The 19,054-nt window shown below is 49.5% G+C and overlaps 1 protein-coding gene across 1 annotated transcript in view; it reads right to left on the bottom strand.

The window, feature by feature from the left end:
- Positions 1-3,712: 3,712 nt before the first annotated feature.
- The window catches only part of LOC112125254 (deleted in malignant brain tumors 1 protein-like), a gene marked incomplete at its 3' end in the record, with an annotated part of 43,587 nt that continues 28,245 nt past the window's right edge, over positions 3,713-19,054 (bottom strand). Inside the window, exons 9-12 of the mRNA XM_029914205.1 lie at positions 13,403-13,732; positions 9,722-10,045; positions 7,297-7,626; positions 3,713-4,042 (exon numbers count right to left, since the gene is read on the bottom strand). Of these exons, the coding sequence (XP_029770065.1) occupies positions 3,713-4,042; positions 7,297-7,626; positions 9,722-10,045; positions 13,403-13,732 (1,314 nt within the window). The remainder of the gene's footprint in view (positions 4,043-7,296; positions 7,627-9,721; positions 10,046-13,402; positions 13,733-19,054) is intronic.

The raw sequence follows: 19,054 nt of genomic DNA, 5'->3' as shown, positions 1-19,054 counted from the left end.
CGTATTTTGGATTACAAATATTTGCACTGTAAAAATGGTAAAAGAAATAGTATTTTTCAATTCACCTCATACAAGTACTGTGGTGCAATCTCTTTATTGTGAAAGTGCAATTTACAAATTAGATTGTTTTTTGTTACATAACTGCACTCAGGAAAAAAAAAACGTAGAGCCTACACATTCTCTCAGTCTTACTTCTTGTTCAGCCAATCACTCAGACAAACAAGTTTGTTTACATTTATGGGAGATAATGCTGCCTGTTCTTATTTGCAATGTCACCCAAAAGTGAGAAGATGCGTTCGCGTGGCACTTTTGCAGGTGGCATTGCAAGGTATTTACGTGCCAGATATGCTAAACATTCATATCCTCCTTCATGCTTCGGCCACCACTCCAGACGACATGCTTCCATGCTGATGATCCTCATTAAAATGTAATGTGTTATACTCTGTATAAGATTTATACAGAGTAAAACGGATTTGTTTGGTGTTTGGATCCCATTGGGAGCTGCATGTCTGGGTGCTAGAGACAGGAGCACTTATCAGTTAAGAATGCAGCTTTGGGGGCATGGGTCATACCATGGGTCTGCGTTGCAGCAGGTTACCATATCTGTCTCAACAAGACAGGGCTCTGGAGGCCCAAACTGGCAGAGAAAATGGGCTCAGAGGTAGTCTCAGCACATCAGGTGACAGTCCCAAGGAGGCTTCTGTAACCAAACCCATCACATTGGTATTTGCTCCAGTGGGATACTGTGCAGTGTTGGGGGTAGACACTGTCATAACCATCTTGGTGACTGGGAGCTGATCACAGTCACCCATGTCATTAGAGGTTGCCTTAGCCTGACATCATAGAATCATAGAATATCAGGGTTGGAAGGGACCTCAGGAGGTCATCTAGTCCAACCCCCTGCTCAAAGCAGGACCTAATCCCCAACTAAATCATCCCAGCCAGGGCTTTGTCAAGCCTGACCTTAAAAACCTCTAAGGAAGGAGATTCCACCACCTCCCTAGGTAACCCATTCCAGTGCTTCACCACCATCCTACTGAAAAAGTTTTTCCTAATATCCAACCTAAACCTCCCCAACTGCAACTTGAGACCATTACTCCTTGTTCTGTCATCAGGTACCACTGAGAACAGTCTAGATCCATCCTCTTTGGAATCCCCTTTCAGGTAGTTGAAAGCAGCTATCAAATCCCCCCTCAGTCTTCTCTTCTGCAGACTAAAATCGACATTAGCATCGAATTACATGTGCTGGCTCCATAGCTCCCTGAAAACATCACCCAGAGTCCATCCCTCTTAGAACTGCCTGGAGCGCAGGGACGCCTGGCAGGAACCTGCTGCGCACCAGGCTGACAACGGTTCTGACCAGTGCAGAGGCAATGCACACTTCCTACAAGCAGATCGGCCCCATCCTGAAGCAAACACTGGACTGGCCAGAGGGACTGCTGCAATGCAGAGATTTGGCTTAGCCCCATCTCTCAGTGTGCCTGTGGGGCAGCAATAAAGGTAGTCACATGTGGTGGAGGAGATCCCCGTTGGAAGACTGGACCTTGAGGATGCACAGTCAGATGGCTGAACAAGCTAGATGGAAGCAAGGTCTGTATGAGCTCTCCCTTGACAACTAGTGATGAGCTGGGGAGGGGGAAAGGTTTCAGAACCAGACTGTGTTTACAAGAACACACTCACTCTGCCTAGGTATCCAGCAGACAGAGCTGTGTTGGCTGGTGCTGGGTTACAAATCACTGTAGTACTTCAATGCAGGGGTAGTGAAATGTTATTGTCCTGATTGTCTGAGTAAAGGGCAGCAGAACTGTGCTTAGCCTGCCCTGACTGAAGGGGTCACCCACAACTGAACTGAACTCACTAACCAGGGGGGTCAGATACCAGACCCCTATCAAGAGTGACAGGGGGTGGAGATGGGTGTTCCTGCTGAGGGGCGTGGGCTCTGTGTAAGGGGTCTAGACATGGTTTAATCTGCCCCTCACCACTCTTCAAAAATAGTTAATTAAAGCTCCATTAGGAGTCGTTTTGGATTAAGTGATCACTAGAGCTGAAATCACCTGCCGTGAGACAGTGTTTTCGCCCAGCCTGCTTCAGCACTGAGGGTTCCCCACTAAGAGCTGACAGTCACTGAGAGCTGCGTGGAGCCTCAAGAGAGTGACCTGCAGAGGTCACAGTGGAGAGGCCCGGGACATGTAGCCTGGGGTAGGACAGGGTAGCTGAGAAACAGGACAGGGAAATATGTAGGCTGTGTAGGACTGGAAGTGAGGAAGAATTTTGTCTCCTGTGTCCAGCCTGTGGAAGCTGCAGTTACCCAGGTCCCCATTGTGCCGCAGAGGTGTCCAGCACAGGGATGCCTAGAGTTATACAGGGATCCCCTGGGTGAGATATATGCACAATAGCTCACCATAGGTGGTATGTGAGGTCTCTACCAAGAGCCAGCAGCCCACTCGTCACCCTAATGGGGGCAAGATGTTTTGATGGGACATAGTTGAAGAGAGATGTAAAATGTAAAATATGAGGCTCCAGAAGTGTTGAAGTGAAGCTTGTCACCAGCGCCATGGCAATCCCTTCGTCTCAGCCAACCAGCACATAGAACAAAGCACAGCCGTGGAGACAGACTATATTCACTGTTTTGGCGCAGTGGGGGCCTGAGAATTTGAAAGACAAAGGACTCTCAGCAGAAGTCCCTGAAGAGAGACCCGCTCTGGGAAGACAATGGTCTGTACCTGTAACATGGGTGTTGTGTTCTGTCCCATCTAGATTCACTGAGAACACGTATTTGAGATAAAATGAGTCTGCTCTACAACCTTAGCTAACAGCCTGTTGGTTTTTAGCTCATGCAGTAGAGACTCATGCACTAAGCTCCAGAGATCCCAGGTTTGATCCCAATGACCGGGGTCTATCAGCGTTATATACCTACAAAGAAAGAGGAGAGGGGACAAGAGCTCCCTTTCACCCTGGAGGTGGTTGAAATAATTTGTCTCAGGAACAGGAGATCACAGCCAAGCCTGGAGTAAAACCCTGGAAGGACTGTGGGGTGAGCATTGCTCTACCAGACGGAAAAGTATCTCGTTCAATGAGTCTAGGCTGTAGTCAGCGTGGTATGATTTTATTGGCCATGGAACCATTTCTTTCCAACCCTTCTCCTTGCTACCCCTCGAATCACTACACTCAGTGAAATCACTTGTCCGTGTTGTCACTATGAAGGGCTCTAGGGCTGTGCATTGATCGGGGCAGAGATGGGAGGTGGAGCTGGTCAGCTGTGGGCCCTGTTCCTTTGGGAGCAGCAGATCTGTGACTGCTGTGAATGCCCAGTGGGACAGGGGCTGGGCGCTGCTGGAGGCTGGAGTTTGCCAATCGTAAACCTGGAGAGAGACCACCCCACAAGACCTAGAGGGCATGGCTTGTGGCCGAGGGAATCAGGAAGCTTCCCCCCAGCAGGCACAGACAAGGCTTCCTCATGCCAGGGGCCCTTGGCACCACATTGAGCCCGTGCCCCATTCCCTACAGCACAGGCCCATAGAACCGCACAAGGGGATTAGGGTCAGCACAGACTGTGAGAGGAGAGCGCCCCTTACTTAAACCGCCATATTGCTCCCTGAAGTTCAGGCCCCAAAGCACCATGGTGGGGTCAGCACTGGCTGTGAGGGGACAACACCCAATAATAACACCCACCCTTCTCCCTGCAACATGCACAGTGGTGGAAGAAGTTTACCTGAGCACACAACACCGGCATCTTCTCCGTGGTCACAGTTATTGTCTCCCCAAGGCCGAGCCCTGCAATCGGAGAGGGTAGCTTCTGTCCCTGTGCAGTTAACGTCATCCAGCCAGATACGCTCTGACCCTTGCCCAAATCGAGCCCCTCTTGGGGCTGATAATGCTGGCCCACAGCCCAGCTGCCTGCACACGACTTCAGCATTAGTTATGTCCCAGATGTCATCACACACAGTTCCCCACTGCTGGTTGTGAAGCACCTCGACTGTCCCAGCGCAGCGACTTAGGCCATACACCAGTCGGAGCTGAGCCACTTCTGAAATGCCAGAATCTGCAAAGCCCAAAGGGAATAAACACTCAGGGAGGTTCCTGTGCATCTGATGACTAGTGATGCTGGGGGATGTAGTCCCTCCCAATGACGGGTCTGAATAACCTCTGCAACTGCCCATTAGGGGTTCACTCCCCACTAGGGCTGTCAATTAATCACAGTTAACTCGGTCTCAGAGCAGCTGATCAATCTGGAGTCCGGTGGCACCTTAAAGACGAACAGATTTATTTGGTTATGCCCATAAATTTGTTATGCCCAAATAAATCTGTTAGTCTTTAACGTGCCACCGGACTCCTTGTTGTTTTTGTGGATACAGACTAAAACAGCTACCCCCTGATACTTGATCAATCTGGGTGCGGGGTCACATGTCCCCCATCCCCACCTTCGAGCTGCTGCTTAGTTTATATCTAGCATGTTCATTCGGCCCTCCCACTATCGGCAGTTATGGATTGTCTCTGGTGATGGGCCTGTGTTTCTCCAGCAGTGAGGAGGTAAGTGAGCGTCAACACCAGAAACAGATAGGCTAGAGGAGGTTTGAGGAAAATGTCATTCTCAGAAAGTGCGGAATACCTGAAACATTTTATTTCAAACTAGGGCTGTCGATTAATCGCAATTAACTCATGCGATCAACACAAAAAATCAATCACAATTAAAAAATTAATTGCCATTTTAATCGCACTGTTAAACAATAAAATTCCAATTGAAATGTATTAAATATATTGGATGTTTTTCTAAGTTTTCAAGCATATTGATTTCAATTACAACACAGAATACAAAGCGTACTGTGCTCACTTATTATTATTTTGGATTACAAATATTTGCACTCTTAACATGATAAACAAAAGAAATCATATTTTTCAATTCACTTCATAAAAGTACTGTAGTGCAATCTCTTTCTCGTGTAAGTGCAAAATACAAATGTAAATTTTTTTTGTTGCATAACTGCAGGGCCGGCTCTGGCTTTTTTGCCGCCCCAGGCAAAAAAGCCTCTGGCCGCCCCCCGCCCCCCCGCCGCGGGGGGGGGCGGCCGGGGGCCCGGCGGGGGGCTGGGCCCCCCCCCCCCCCCGGGCGGCCGGGGCGCCCGGGGCAGGGCCGCGAGCCCCAGCGGGGGCTCGGCTCTCCCCCCCCCCCGGCGGCTAGAGCGCCGGGGGCAGGGCGGCGAGCCCGGCTGTGGCCCCGCTCTCCCCGGCGGCCGGAGCGCCGCGCCGCCCCCCTCCAGGTGCCGCCCCAAGCACCAGCTTGGGTGCCTGGTGCCTGGAGCCGGCCCTGCATAACTGTAAAACTTAGAGCCTATGTGTCCACTCGCTCCTTCTTCTTGTTCAGCCAATCGCTCAGACAAACAAGTTTTTTTACATATATGGGAGATAATGCTGCCTGCTTCTTATTTGCAATGTCACCAGAAAGTTAGAACAGGCATTGGCATGGCACTTTTGTAGCTGGCATTGGAAGTCATTTACATGCTGGATATGCTAATCATTCATACGCTCCTTCATGCTTCGGCGACTATTCAAGACGACATGCATCCATGGTGATGACGCTCGTTAAATAAATAATGCGTTAATTTAATTTGTGACTGAAATCCTTGAGGGAGAATTGTGTATCTCCTGCTATGTATTTTACCTGCATTCCGCAATATATTTCATATTATACCAATCTCGCATAATGACAGTACATGTTGTTCGTTTTAAGAACACTGTCACTACAGATGTAACAAAACACAAAGAAGGTCCCAATATGAGATTTCTAAAGCTAAATACAGCACTTGACCCAAGGTTTAAGAATCTAAAGTTCCTTCCAAAATCTGAGAGGGACAAAGTGTGGAGCAGACTTTCATTAGTCTTCAAAGAGCAACACTCCAATGCGGAAACTACAGAACCTGAACAACCAAAAAAGAAAATCAACTTTCTCCTGGTGACATCTGACTCAGAGGATGAAAATGAACATGTGTCCGTCTGCACTGTTTTGGATCGTTATCGAGCAGAACCCATCATGAGCATGGACACGTCCTCTGGAATGATGGCCGAAGCATGGGACATATGAATCTTTAGAGCATCTGACGCATAAATATTTTGCAACCCCAGCTACTACAGTGCCATGTGAACGCCTGTTCTCACTGTCAGATAACATCGTATACAAGAAGCAGGCAGTAATATCTCGTGCAAATGTGAACAAACGTCTCTGTCTGAGTGATTGGCTTAACAAGCAGTAGGACTGAGTGGACTTCTAGACTCTAAAGATTTACATTGTTTTATTTTTGATTGCAGTTATTTTTTGTACACAATTCTACATTTGTAAGTTCAACTTTCAGGATAAAGAGCTGGCACGACAGTACTTGTATGAGGTGAATTGAAAATACTATTTCTTTTGTTTCTATTTCACTGTGCAAATATTTGTACTAAAAATATATATATATAAAGTGAGCACTGTACGCTTTGTATTGTGTATTGTAATTGAATTCAATATATTTGAAAATGGAGAAAACATCCCCCCCAAATTAAAATAAATGGTATTCTATTATTGTGCAAAGGCGCAATTAATTGCACGATTAATCACAATATTTTTTTTAGTCACTTAACACCCCTACTCCCCACCACTGACATGCAGCTACTTCTGGGGTGGAACAGGGCAGCGGAGAGATCAGGCACAGAAACTCCTGGGCTATGTAGGAGAGGGAGTGAGGAAGAACCCAGCCTCCAGTCACAGCAGTGGGCGATATTACAGGTTCAGAGGTAGTTAGCTGAGATGGAAATCACCCGGAGTGGCAGGGGTAGGAAAAACACATATAGGGACCCCTGAGCATCTGAAGCCTACATTTGACCCCAAATCCCATGAATGGGATCTACGGTTACCCAGTGCCCCATTGTGCTGTAGAGTGGCAGAGGGATCAGAGCTATCAGCAAAGGGGAGGGTCTCTCACAGAGGCACACGTATTGCTCACTGCAGCACATGCCCTAAGTGCTGTGCTGGGGCACTGGGCTCAGCACTGACTGAGGGAAGAGCACCCCCTATTGAGCCCCCATCCCGCTCCCTGCAGCACAGGCATGTAGAACTGTGTGGGGAAAATGGGGTCATCATTGAAACCATGGGAAGAGCGACACTTACTGTGAACCCCAACAGATAGCCTGCACTACAGGCCCTTAGCACCATGCTGCGGCACTGGGGTCAGGGCTGACTCAGACAGGAGAGCTGGATCTATGCTGAAAGCTTCCCAGCCCGATCCCTGCACCACCCACAGTGACGTGATGGACGAGGGTTACCTGAGCACTCGACACCAGCATCTTCTCCGTGGGTACAGTTATTTTCTCCCCAAGGCCGAGCCCTGCAATCTGAGAGGGCAACTTCTGTCCCTGTGCAGTTGACATTATTCAACCAAATATGGTCAGATCCTTGCCCAAAATGAGCCCTTTGTGGGGCTGATAATGCCGTCCCACAGCCCAGGTGCCTGCACACGACTCCAGCATCCTGTAAGTCCCAGCTGTCATCACACACGGTTCCCCACTTCTGGTTGTGAAACACCTCGACCCTCCCAGCGCAGCGACTTGGACCATTCACCAGTCGGAGCTGAGCCACTTCCGAGATGCCAGCGTCTGCAAACACCCAAGGGAATAAACACTCAGGGAGGTTCGTGTGCATCTCATCTCTTGTGTCGCTGGGGAATGTAGCACCTCCTGCTGACAGGTCTCTGCACACAGCGACTGCCTGTCAAGGGCTCCCTACCACTGACCAGGCTAATCACTTGGGTAATTTTGAAGTTTGTCTACCCCTCTCCCAGCCAGCTCTCACCTAGTTAGGCAGACTGGACGGCAGTCTGACCTACTGCTCCCACTAGAGCACTTAATGAAATAGATCACCCCCTGCACTGCTGGCAGGAACCTCCCGGGGAGCAGATTTACACCCTCACTCCGGGCGCTGATATTCGCTCTAGTGCGATACTGTGCAGTGCTGCGGGGAAGACACTGGCATAAGCATCTTGGTGATTGGGAGCTGAACACAGTCACCCGTGTCATTGGTGGTTGCCTTAGCCTGACATCAGCATTGAATTTACATGTCTTGGCTCCATAGCTCCCTGAAAACCTCACCCAGAGTCCATCCCCCTTAGAACTGCCTGGAGCACAGGGACGCCTGGCAGGAACCTGCTGCGCACTAGGCTGACAATAGTTCCGACCAGTGCAGAGGCAATGCACACTTCCTACAAGCAGGTCGGCCCCCTCCTGAAGCAAACACCTCCCCTGCGGTTCCTGCTGACTTGCCACGACTGACTTGGTAACATCGTTTTGTGGCAGCCATTGCTGCACTTGTGTCTAGTGCTGCCAGCCCAGATGAATGATGGCAGAGCTTAGCTGACAGCTGTGTCCTCACAGAGGGGCAGCAGCTCTGGGATGGAGAGACTGGCGTACTGATGAATATCAGAAGCCCTAACTTCTATCTCCCTATTTGCAACCTGGGATGCAGATCCTGGACTAGGCTTAATGGGCCCCTGACTGGACTGGCCAGAGGGACTGCTGCAATGCAGAGATTTGGCTTAGACCGATCTTCTCACTGTGCCTGTGGGGCAGCAATACAGACAGTGACACGTGGTGAAGGAGAGCCATTTCCCAACGTACCCTGGGATAGGCGTTTTGCTCGTGGTTTTACCTGTTTCCGGCATTAGTCATTAGGGCCAGCACAACTACAAATGGAGAGAGCCCCTGAGGCGGGACAGTCACCTCGCTCCAGCCCTGAAAGGGTTAAAAGCCAGCCCTTGGGGAAGGGTGGGGCTGAGAGCCAATGAGTATAGGCTGATTGGGAAGGCAGCCACAGCTGGGGCCACGCCCAATTAGGAGACAGCTGGCCCTATAAAAGGGCTCCCTCCAGCTTTGGAGAGAGAAGGACTGGTAGCTCAGGGAACAGAACAGAACAGAACAGAGCTGGGGAAAAGCAAGAGGAGCTGGGGCGCTCCAACCTGGCAAACCCCAGGCTGCGGGCCTGTTTAAAGACCAAAACAGGTGCTGGGGTTGCAGAGGCTGCAGCCCGGGGTGAGGCAGAGGCAACTGGTCCAAACCCTTTGCCAATGATGAGTGCCCTTTTACAGACTGCGGTTTGCCCCAGTGAGCGGGGGCTAGATGATGACTGGCAGTAGCCACTGAGGCAAGGTGGGTGTAAAGGGTGGGGGTTCCCCGGGAGGGAGACCCAGTGTGTGGGGGTACTGCAGTGGGTAGAACCCCAGGGTACGGGGCACCGGGGTCAGGGAGAGACACAGGGGCCTGAGGCAAGCGAGATATAAACCAGCAGAGGGCGCTCTGGAGGCTGAAGAGCTAATTCCCAAGATGACCAGTAGGAGGCACTGCACCGGGGAGTCTAGCTTCAATAGAGCCCCTACTGTCACCCCCCTACCTGCAGCACAGCCCCCTAGCACCGCAGTAGAGCACTGGAGCCAGCACTGACTTACTGGGGAGAGTGTGAGTATCGCCTACTGAGCCCCCACACTGCTCCCTGCAGCACAGGCCCAAAGAACCGCACCGGGGAATTAGGGTCAGCACAGACTGAGAGGAGAGTGCTCCCTACTGGAACCGCCATATTGCTCCCTGAAGCACAGGCCCCAAGCACCATGCTGGGGTCAGCTCTGGCTGTGATGGGACAATGCCCCGTAATGAGCTTCCCACCCTGCTCCCTGCAACATGCAGGGTCGTAGATGAAGGTTACCTGCGCACACAACACCGGCATCTTCTCCGTGGTTACAGTTATTCTCTCCCAAAGGCCGAGCCCTGCATTGGGAGAGGACAGCTTCTGTCCCTGCACAGTTGACATCATCCAGCCAGATAGGGTCTGATCCTCGCCCAAATCGAGCTCCCCCAGGGGCTGATAACGCCGTCCCACAGTCCAGCTGCCTGCACACAACTCCAGCATGAATAATGTTCCAGCCGTCATGACACACGGTTCCCCACTGCTGGTTGAGAAGCACCTCAACTCTCCCAGCGCAGCGACTCGGGCCATTCACCAGTCGGAGTGGAGCCACTTTCGAGGAGCCTGAGTGAGCAAACACCCCAAGGGAATAAACACTCAGGGAGGTTTCTGTGCATCTGATCACTAGTGATTCTGGGGAACATAGCGCCTTCAACTGACGGGTCTGAACAGCCTCTGCAACAGCCTGTTAGGGGTTCACTCCCTGTCAATTTATAACAGTTAACTCATGCGATTAACTCAAAAAATTAATCATGATTAAAAAAAATTAATCACTATTAATCTCAGTTTTAATCACACTGTTAAACAATAGAATACCAATTGAAATATATTAAATATTTTGGATGTTTTTCTATGTTTTAAAATATATTGATTTCAATTACAACACAGAATACAATGTGTACAGTTCTCCCTTTATATTATTACAGTTAAGGTTGTTTTATTAACATTAAATGCTGATTAACTAAGAGGGAGAGAGTTTGGGTGCGGGAGGGAGTGCTGGGCTGGGGGTTGGGATGCGAGACGGGGTGTGTATCACGGGCTCTGGGAGGACATTTGGGTGCTGGAGAGAGCTCGGGGCAGGCAGTTGGGGCACGAATTGGAGTGCAGGGTGCCAGATCCAGGGGCCACTCACCTCGGGTGGCTCCCCGGAAGCGGCAACTTGTTCCAGCTGCTCCCAGGTGGAGACGCAGCAGGGGGCTTGGCGCACTCCCTCCGCCCGCAGGCACTGCCCCCGCAGCTCCCATTGGCCATGGTTCCCAGCCAATGGGAACTGTGCAGCTGGCACTGGGCGGGGGCAGCACGCAGAGCCGCCTGACACGCCACCGCTTAGGAGTAGCCAGAGCCCGGGAGAGGTCACCACTTCTGGTGAGCCATCCGAGGTGAGTGGCCCCCGGATCCAACACCCTGCACCCCCTCCTGAGTGGCCCCCGGATCCAACACCCTGCACCCCCTCCTGGGTACTAAGCCCCCTCCCACAGCCCTTGCTCTGCACCCTCTCCTGCGCCCCAACCTCCTGCCAACCCCGCGCCAACCAGACTATAAACCAACATTTCAATGAAGATCAGAAATGCTGATTTATAGAGCTTTCTAGTTGGTGAAGTGTCGGATAAAACAGCTTTTACTTTATTTTGGATTACAAATATTAGCACTTTAAAATGATAAAAGAAATAGTATTTTTCAGTTCACCTCATACATGTACTGTAGTGCAATCTCCTTATTGTGAAAGTGAAATATTACAAATGTAGATTATATTATTTTTGTTACATAACTGCACACTTACTTGTTGTTCAGCCAATCGCTCAGACAAACAAGTTTGTTTACATTTATGGGAGATAATGCTGCCTGCTTCTTATTTGCAACATGACCCGAAAGTGAGAAGAGGCGTTCACCTGGCATTTTTGCAGGTGGCATTGCAAGATATTTACGTGCCACATATGCTAACTATTCATATGCCCCTTCACGCTTCGGCCACCATTCCAGATGACATGCTTCCATGCTGATGAAGCATGTTGGTGAAGCACTGGAATGGGTTACCTAGGGAGGTGGTGGAATCTCCATCCATAGAGGTTTTTAAGGCCCGGCTTGACAAAGCCTTGGCTGGGATGATTTAGTTGGTGTTGGTCCTGCTTTGAGCAGGGGATTGGACTACATGACCTCCTGAGGTCTCTTCCAACCCTAATATTCTATGATTCTACGATGCTCATTAAAAAAGTAATGTGTTAATTTAATTTGTAACTGAAATCCTTGTGGGGAAAATTGTGTATCTCCTGCTATGTATTTTACCTGTCTTCTGCCATATCTTTCATGTTACAGTAGTCTCAGATGATTAACCAGCACATATTGTTCGTTTTAAGACTTTCACTGCAGTTTTGACAAAATACAAAGAAGGTACCAATGAGAGATTTCTAAACCTAGCTACAGCACTCGACCCAAGGCTTAAGAATCTGAAGTGCCCTCCAAAATCTGAGAGGGACGAGGTGTGGAGCAGGCTTTCAGAAGTCTTAAAAGAGCAACATTCCAATGCAGAAACTACAGAACCTGAACCACCAAAAGGGAAAATCAACCTTCTGCTGGTGGCATCTGATTCAGATGATGAAAATGAATATTTGTCAGTCTGCACTACTTTGGATTGTTATTGAGCAGAACCCATCATCGGCATGGGCACATGTCCTCTGGAAAAGTGGCCAAAGCATGAAGGGACATATGAATTTTTTAGCGGATCTGGCACGTAAATATTTTGCAACACCGGCTACAACAGTGCCATGTGAATGCCTGTTCTCACTTTCAGGTAACATTATAACAAGAATTGTCTGAGCGACTGGCTGAATGAGATGTAGGACTGAATGGACTTGTAGGATCTAAAATTTTACATTGTTTTATTTTTGATTGCAGTTATTATTTGTAAATAATTCTACGTTTGTAAGTTCAATTTCTCTGATAAAGAGCTGGCACTACAGTACTTATATGAGGTGAATTGAAAATACTATTTCTTTTGTTTCTATTTCACTGTGCAAATATTTGTACTAAAAATAAATATAAAGTGAGCACCGTACGCTTTGTATTGTGTATTGTAATTGAAATCAAAGTAGAAAATGTAGAAAACATCCAAACAATTTGAAATAAACGGTTTTCTGTTGTGTAATGGAGCAATTAATTGCACGATTAACCACGATTAATCATGATTAATGATTAATCTCACAATTAATCACAATTAGTTTTTTAATAACTTGACAGCCCTGCTCCCCACTACTACCATGCAACCACCTATGGGTTGGAACAGGGTAGATGAGAGACAGGGCACAGAAACTCATGGGCTGTGTAGGAGAGGAAGTGAGGAAGAACCCTGTCTCCAGTCACAGCAGTGGGGCATATTACAGGTTCAGGGGTAATTAGCTGAGATGTAAATCACCCGGAGTGATGGAGATAGGAACCCCACACTCCATAAAGGGATCCCTGAGTGGCTGCAGGATTCATTCAACCCCAAATCCCAGAAATGGGATTTACGGTTACCCAGCGCCCCATTGTGCTGTAGCAGGGCAGGGGGCTCACAGCTATCAGCAACGGGGAAGGTCTCTCACAGAGGAACACGTACTGCTCCCTGCAGCGCAGGCCCTAAGTGGTGTGCTGGGGGCACTGGGACCAGCACTGACTTTGAGGGAATAATGCCCCCTAATGAGCCCCCATCCTGCTCTCTGCAGCACAGGCATGAAGAACTGTGTGGGGAAAATTGGGTGAGCACTGACACCATGGGAAGAGTGACACTTACTGTGACCCTGAACCAGCTCCCTGCAGTACAGGCCCTTAGCACTATGCTGGGGCACTGGGGTCAGCGCTGACTCAGACAGGAGAGCTGAGTCTGTGCTGAAAGCTTTCCAACCCGATCCCTGCAGCACTAACAGTGATGTGATGGATGAAGGTTACCTGAGCAGTCGACACCGGCATCTTCTCCGTGGGTACAGTTATTGTCTCCCCAAGGCCGAGCCCTGCAATCAGAGAGGGCAACTTCTGTCCCTGTGCAGTTGACATTATCCAGCCATATATGGTCAGATCCTCGCCCAAATCGAGCCCCTCGTGGGGCTGATAACGCCATCCCACAGCCCAGCTGCCTGCATATGACTCCAGCATCCTGTAAGTCCCAGCTGTTATCACACACGGTTCCCCACTTCTTGTTATGAAACACCTCGACTCTCCCATTGCAGCGACTCGAACCATTTACCAGTCGGAGCTGAGCCACTTCTGAGATGCCAGCGTCTGCAAACACCCAAGGGAATAAACACTCAGGGAGTTTCCTGTGCATCTGATCTCTCCTGTCACTGGGGAATGTAGCACCTCCTGCTGATTTGTCTGACCGGTCTCTGAACACAGTGACTGCCTGTCAATGGCTCACCACCACTGAGCAGGCTAATCACTTGGGCAATGTTGAAGTTTGTTCACTCCCCTCCCAGCCAGCTGTCACCTAGTTAGTCAACACTCTTCAAAGCTAGAGCTAAATAAGGCTCTATTTTCAGAGTAGCAGCTGTGTTACTCTGTATCCGCAAAAAGAACAGGAGTACTTGTGGCACCTTAGAGACTAACAAATTTATCAATTTAAATTGTTAGTCTCTAAGGTGCCACAAGTACTCCTGTTCTTTTTAAGGCTCTATTAGGAGTCTTTTTGTTTTCAGTGATCACTAGAGCTGAAATCACCTGCTGTGAGACAGTGTTTCTGCCCAGCTTTCTTCAGCACTGAGGTTTCCCCACTAAAAGCTGGTCTACACTACAGGGTTAGGTCGAATTTAGCTGCATTAGGTCTATTTTATAATGAATGCATCTACACAAGCAACCCCATTCCGTCGACCTAAAGGGCTCTTAAAATTGACTTCTGTACTCCTTTCCGGCGAGGGGAGTAGTGCTAAAATCGACCTTGCTGGGTTGAATTTGGGGTAGTGCGGATACAAATCAACATTATTGGCCTCTGGGAGCTATCCCAGAGTGCTCCAATGTGACCGCTCTGGACAGTACTTTCAACTCCAATGCACTAGCCAGGTACACAGGAAAAGTCCCAGGAACTTTTGAATTTCATTTCCTATTTGGTCAGCATGGCGAGCTCAGCAGCACAGGTGACCATGCAGTCCCCCCAGAATCGCAAACGAGCTCCAGCATGGAGCGAACGGGAGACACTGGATCTGATTGCTGTATGGGGAGAAGAAATGCTAATATATATGACAAAATCGCACAGGGTATGATGGACAGAGGCTACAACAGGGACACACAGCAGTGCCGTGTGAAAGTTAAGGAGCTCAGGCAAGCATACCAAAAGACAAAGGAGGCAAACGGTCGCTCTGGGTCAGAGCCCCATACATGCTGCTTCTATGATCAGCTGCATGGCATTCTGGGGGGGACCCTACCACTACTCCACCGTTGTCCGTGGACACCTGAAAGGGGGGAGTCTCACGCAACATGGAGGAGGATTTTGTGGATGAGGAAGAGGAGGAGGAGGAGAATGTGCAGCAGGCAAGCTGTGAATCTGTTCTCCCCGGTAGCCAGGACCTTTTCATCATCCTGGAGCCAATACCTTCCCAAGGCGGGATCCCCGACCCTATAGGCGGAGAAAGCACCTCTGGTGAGTGCACACTTGTAACTACACTACAGGGTTTAAAAGCAATTGTGCTTAATGTTTGATTTGCCCTGAAGACTTGGGATGCATCCGCGGCCAGTACAGCTACTGGAAAAGTCTGTTAACGTGTCTGGGGATGGAGCGGGAATCTTCCAGGGATATCTCCATGAAGCTCTTCTGGAGGTACTCTGAAAGCCTTTGCAGAAGGTTTCTGGGGAGGGCTGCCTTATTTCATCCTCCATGGAAGGACACTTTACCACGCCAAGCCAGTAGCAAGTAGTCTGCAATCATTGCAGCACAAAGCATGGCAGTGAATGGTCCTGGGTTTTGGTCACATTCAAGCAACATTTGGTCTATATCTTTCTGTTAGCCTCAGGAGAGTGATATCATTCATGGTCACCTGGTTGAAATAGGGGAATTTTTGTAAGGGAATAGTAAAAGGACCCCATTCATGCTGGGCTGCTTGCACTTGGCTGAAAGGGATCATCCCTGAGAATAGCCACGCGGCGGGGGGAAGGGATCATCCCAAATAGCCACGCGGAAGGGTGCGGGGAGGTGTGTGCTGCAATTCCACCCGAAAACCGAAGCCCCTGCTTTTAAATGGCAAACCCAACCGGTATTGCTTGCTATGGGAAAGGAGGGCGCTGCAGTTTGAAAATATTCCCACATGTTATGAAGGCATTAGAAGCCAAACCCGCGTACCCTTTGGTTTACCATGGCTGCCTGGAAACCAAATTCTGTTGCCCAGCCATGTGTGATGTGTCACCATACTGGCAGGCGCTCAATATAAAAGGCAAAATGTGACCTTGTACCTAAAGCACATGTGCTGTCTGCTGTGAATTGCTTGATTCACTGTGAAAAAGTCTCCCTTTTGTTCTCAGAAATGTATCATCTTAAATTTTACTCTCCTTTTTATCCAACCGCAGGTGCAAATGTTTCTATGCTCCCCCATCATCTCTGTCCCTGAGGTTATCGCAGACTAGAAGGAAAAAGAACGTGCTCGCGATGACATGTTTTCCGAGCTCATGCAGTCCTCCCGCACTGATAGGGCACAGCTGAATGCATGGAGGCATTCAGTGGTAGAGTCCAGGAGAGCTTTAAGTGAGCGTGATGAGAAGAGGCAGGATGCAATGCTGAGGCTAATGGGGGAGCAAACGGACATGCTCAGGTGTCTGGTGGAGCTGGAGGAAAGCCAACAAGAGTGCAGACTGCTGCTGCATCCACTGTACAACCACCTACCCTCCTCCCCAAGTTCCATATCCTCCTCACCCAAACGCCCAAGAACGCGGGGTGGGGGGAGGCTCTGGGCACCCAGCCACTCCACTCCAGAGGATGGCCCAAGCAACAGAAGGCTGTCATTCAAACAGTTTTGATATGTAGTGTGGCTAAAATAAGCCATGTAGCCTTGTCCTTCCCTCCACCCCTCCTCCCTTACCCCACCCTACTCCACCCGGGCTACCTTACAAGTTATCTCCCTTTTTTTAATTAATAAAGAAAGAATGAATGGTTTAAAAACAATAGTGACTTTATTTCCTTTGCCAGCTGTGATCGAAGGGGGGAGGGTGGTTGGCTTACAGGGAATTAAAATCAACAAAGGGGGCAGGTTTGCATCAAGGAGAAACACACACAACTGTCACACTGTAGTCTAGCCAGTCATGAAACTGGTCTTCAAAGCCTCCCTGATGCACAGCGCGCCTACCTGTGCTCTTCTAATTGCCCTGGTGTCTGGCTGTTCAAAACTGGCAGCCAGGCGATTTGCCTCAACTTCCCACCCTGCCATAAACATCTCCCCCTTACTCTCACAGATATTATGGAGCACACAGCAAGCAGTAATAACAATGGAAATATTGGTTGCGCTGAGGTCTAACCTAGTCAGCAAACAGCGCCAGCGAGCTTTTAAACGTCCAAAGGCACATTCTACCACCATTCTGCAATTGCTCAGCCTATAGTCGAACTGCTCCTTACTACTGTCCAGGCTGCCTGTGTATGGCTTCATGAGCCATGGGAGCCAGGGGTAGGCTGGGTCTCCAAGGATAACTACTGGCATTTCAAAATCCCCAACAGAAATTTTCTGGTCTGGGAAGTAAGTCCCTTCTTGCAGCTGCTCAAACAGCCCAGAGTTCCTAAAGATGCGAGCGTCATGCACCTTTCCCGCCATCCGTCATTGATGTCGGTGAAATGTCCCTTGTGATCCACCAGTGCTTGCAGCACCATTGAGAAGTACCCCTTGCGGTTTATGTACTGGTTGGCAAGGTGGTCTGGTACCAAGATAGAGATATGCGTTCCATCTATCGCCCCACCACAGTTAGGGAAACCCATTGCAGCTAAGCCATCCACTATGACCTGCATATTTCCCAGAGTCACTACCCTTGATAACAGACTGTCAGTGATTGCATTGAATCACAGGAGTCCCCACAATAGATTTGCCAACTCCAAATTGATTCCCGACTGACCAGAAGCAGTCAGGCATTGCAAGCTTCCACAGGGCTATCACCACTCGCTTCTCAACTGTCAGAGCAGCTCTCATCTTGGTATTCCTGTGCTTCAGGGCAGGGGAAAGCAACTCACAGAGTTCCAGAAAAGTGGCCTTATGCATGCAAAAGTTTCGCAGCCACTGGGAATCATCCCATACCTGCAACACGATGCAGTCCCACCAGTCTGTGCTCGTTTGCCGGGCCCAGAATCAGCGTTCCACTGTATCAACCAGCCCCATTGCCGCCATGATGTCCCAATTGCCACATCCCGTGCTTTCAGGAACGACTGTGTCCATTCCATATCCTCCTCACAATCGTCCTAGTGCTGTCATCTCTTAGCCAGGTTCTGCACATACTGCAGTATACTGCACATGGTGTTTACAATGCTCGCAACAACAGTGGTGAGCTGAGCGGACTCCATGCTTGCCAAGCTATGGTGTCTGCATCGGTAACCGAGGAAAAAAGGCGCAAAATAATTGTCTGCAGTTGCTTTCACAGAGGGAGGGGAGACTGACAACATGTACACAAAACCACCCGCAACAATGTTTTTCCCCCTTCAGGCATTGAGAAGTTAACCCAGAATTCCAATGGGCAGTGGAGACTGCGGGAATTGCGGGATAGCTTCCCACAGTGCACCGCTCCGTGAGTTCATGCTAGCCACAGTAGTGAGACGCACTCCACCAACTTAATGCGCTTAGTGGGGACATACACAATCGACTGTATAAAATTGATTTCTAAAAATCGACTTCTATCAAATCGACCTATTTTCATAGTGTAGACATAGGCTAAGAGCTGACAGTCACTGAGAGCTGGGTGGAGACTCAAGAGAGCGACCTGCAGAGGTCACAGTAGAGAGGCCGGGGGCAGCAGAAGGTGAGGACGAGCAGAGTGGTGAGTGGCTGGCAGGGCAGCTGCCACCAGAGCAAGCACCCAGACAGCAGAGCGAGCCAGGTGCTCTCCTCCCTGCCCTCATGGTGGGAGCTGAACTCACACAGGTGTACCTCTAAACTCTGTGTCTTCACTAACCAAGGATAACCACTGTGAGTGGGGTGCAGTGGAGTGAGAAGGGAGGGGCACGTTAAAAGAACTTTGGGTTGCTGGACTCAAGATCCTGAGGCAAAAGACACTGGGGTAGGTGTTTTGCTCATGGTTTTATCTGTTTCCGGCGTTTTCTAAAGTTAATGCCCGGGAGCTTCCCTCCTTTTATTAAAAAAATTCTTTTCTGCACTGAGACTGTGTTTGCAAGAGGGGAAGCTTTGCCTCATAGAAACACCCAGGGGGTGGTGTGTAATTGTCCCAGGTTACTGGGGTGGGGGCTCAAGCCAGATCTGTGTTATATTGCTGGAAATGAACCCCAAGATATTGAACCCGGCCCTGGTCCCTGCCAACTCCACTGGCAGAAGGGTTACATAGATATCAACTTGTGACATATAGAAAAGAAGAAGACTCCCCCCAGTGACATGCAGCCACTTCTGGGGTAGGACAGGGCAGCTGAGAAACAGG

Source organism: Terrapene carolina, unplaced genomic scaffold, assembly GCF_002925995.2.
Source record: "Terrapene carolina triunguis isolate 2854851 unplaced genomic scaffold, T_m_triunguis-2.0 Scaffold33517, whole genome shotgun sequence".
Taxonomy (NCBI): Eukaryota; Metazoa; Chordata; order Testudines; family Emydidae; genus Terrapene; species Terrapene triunguis.
This window is presented reverse-complemented; position numbering and strand designations above follow the sequence as displayed.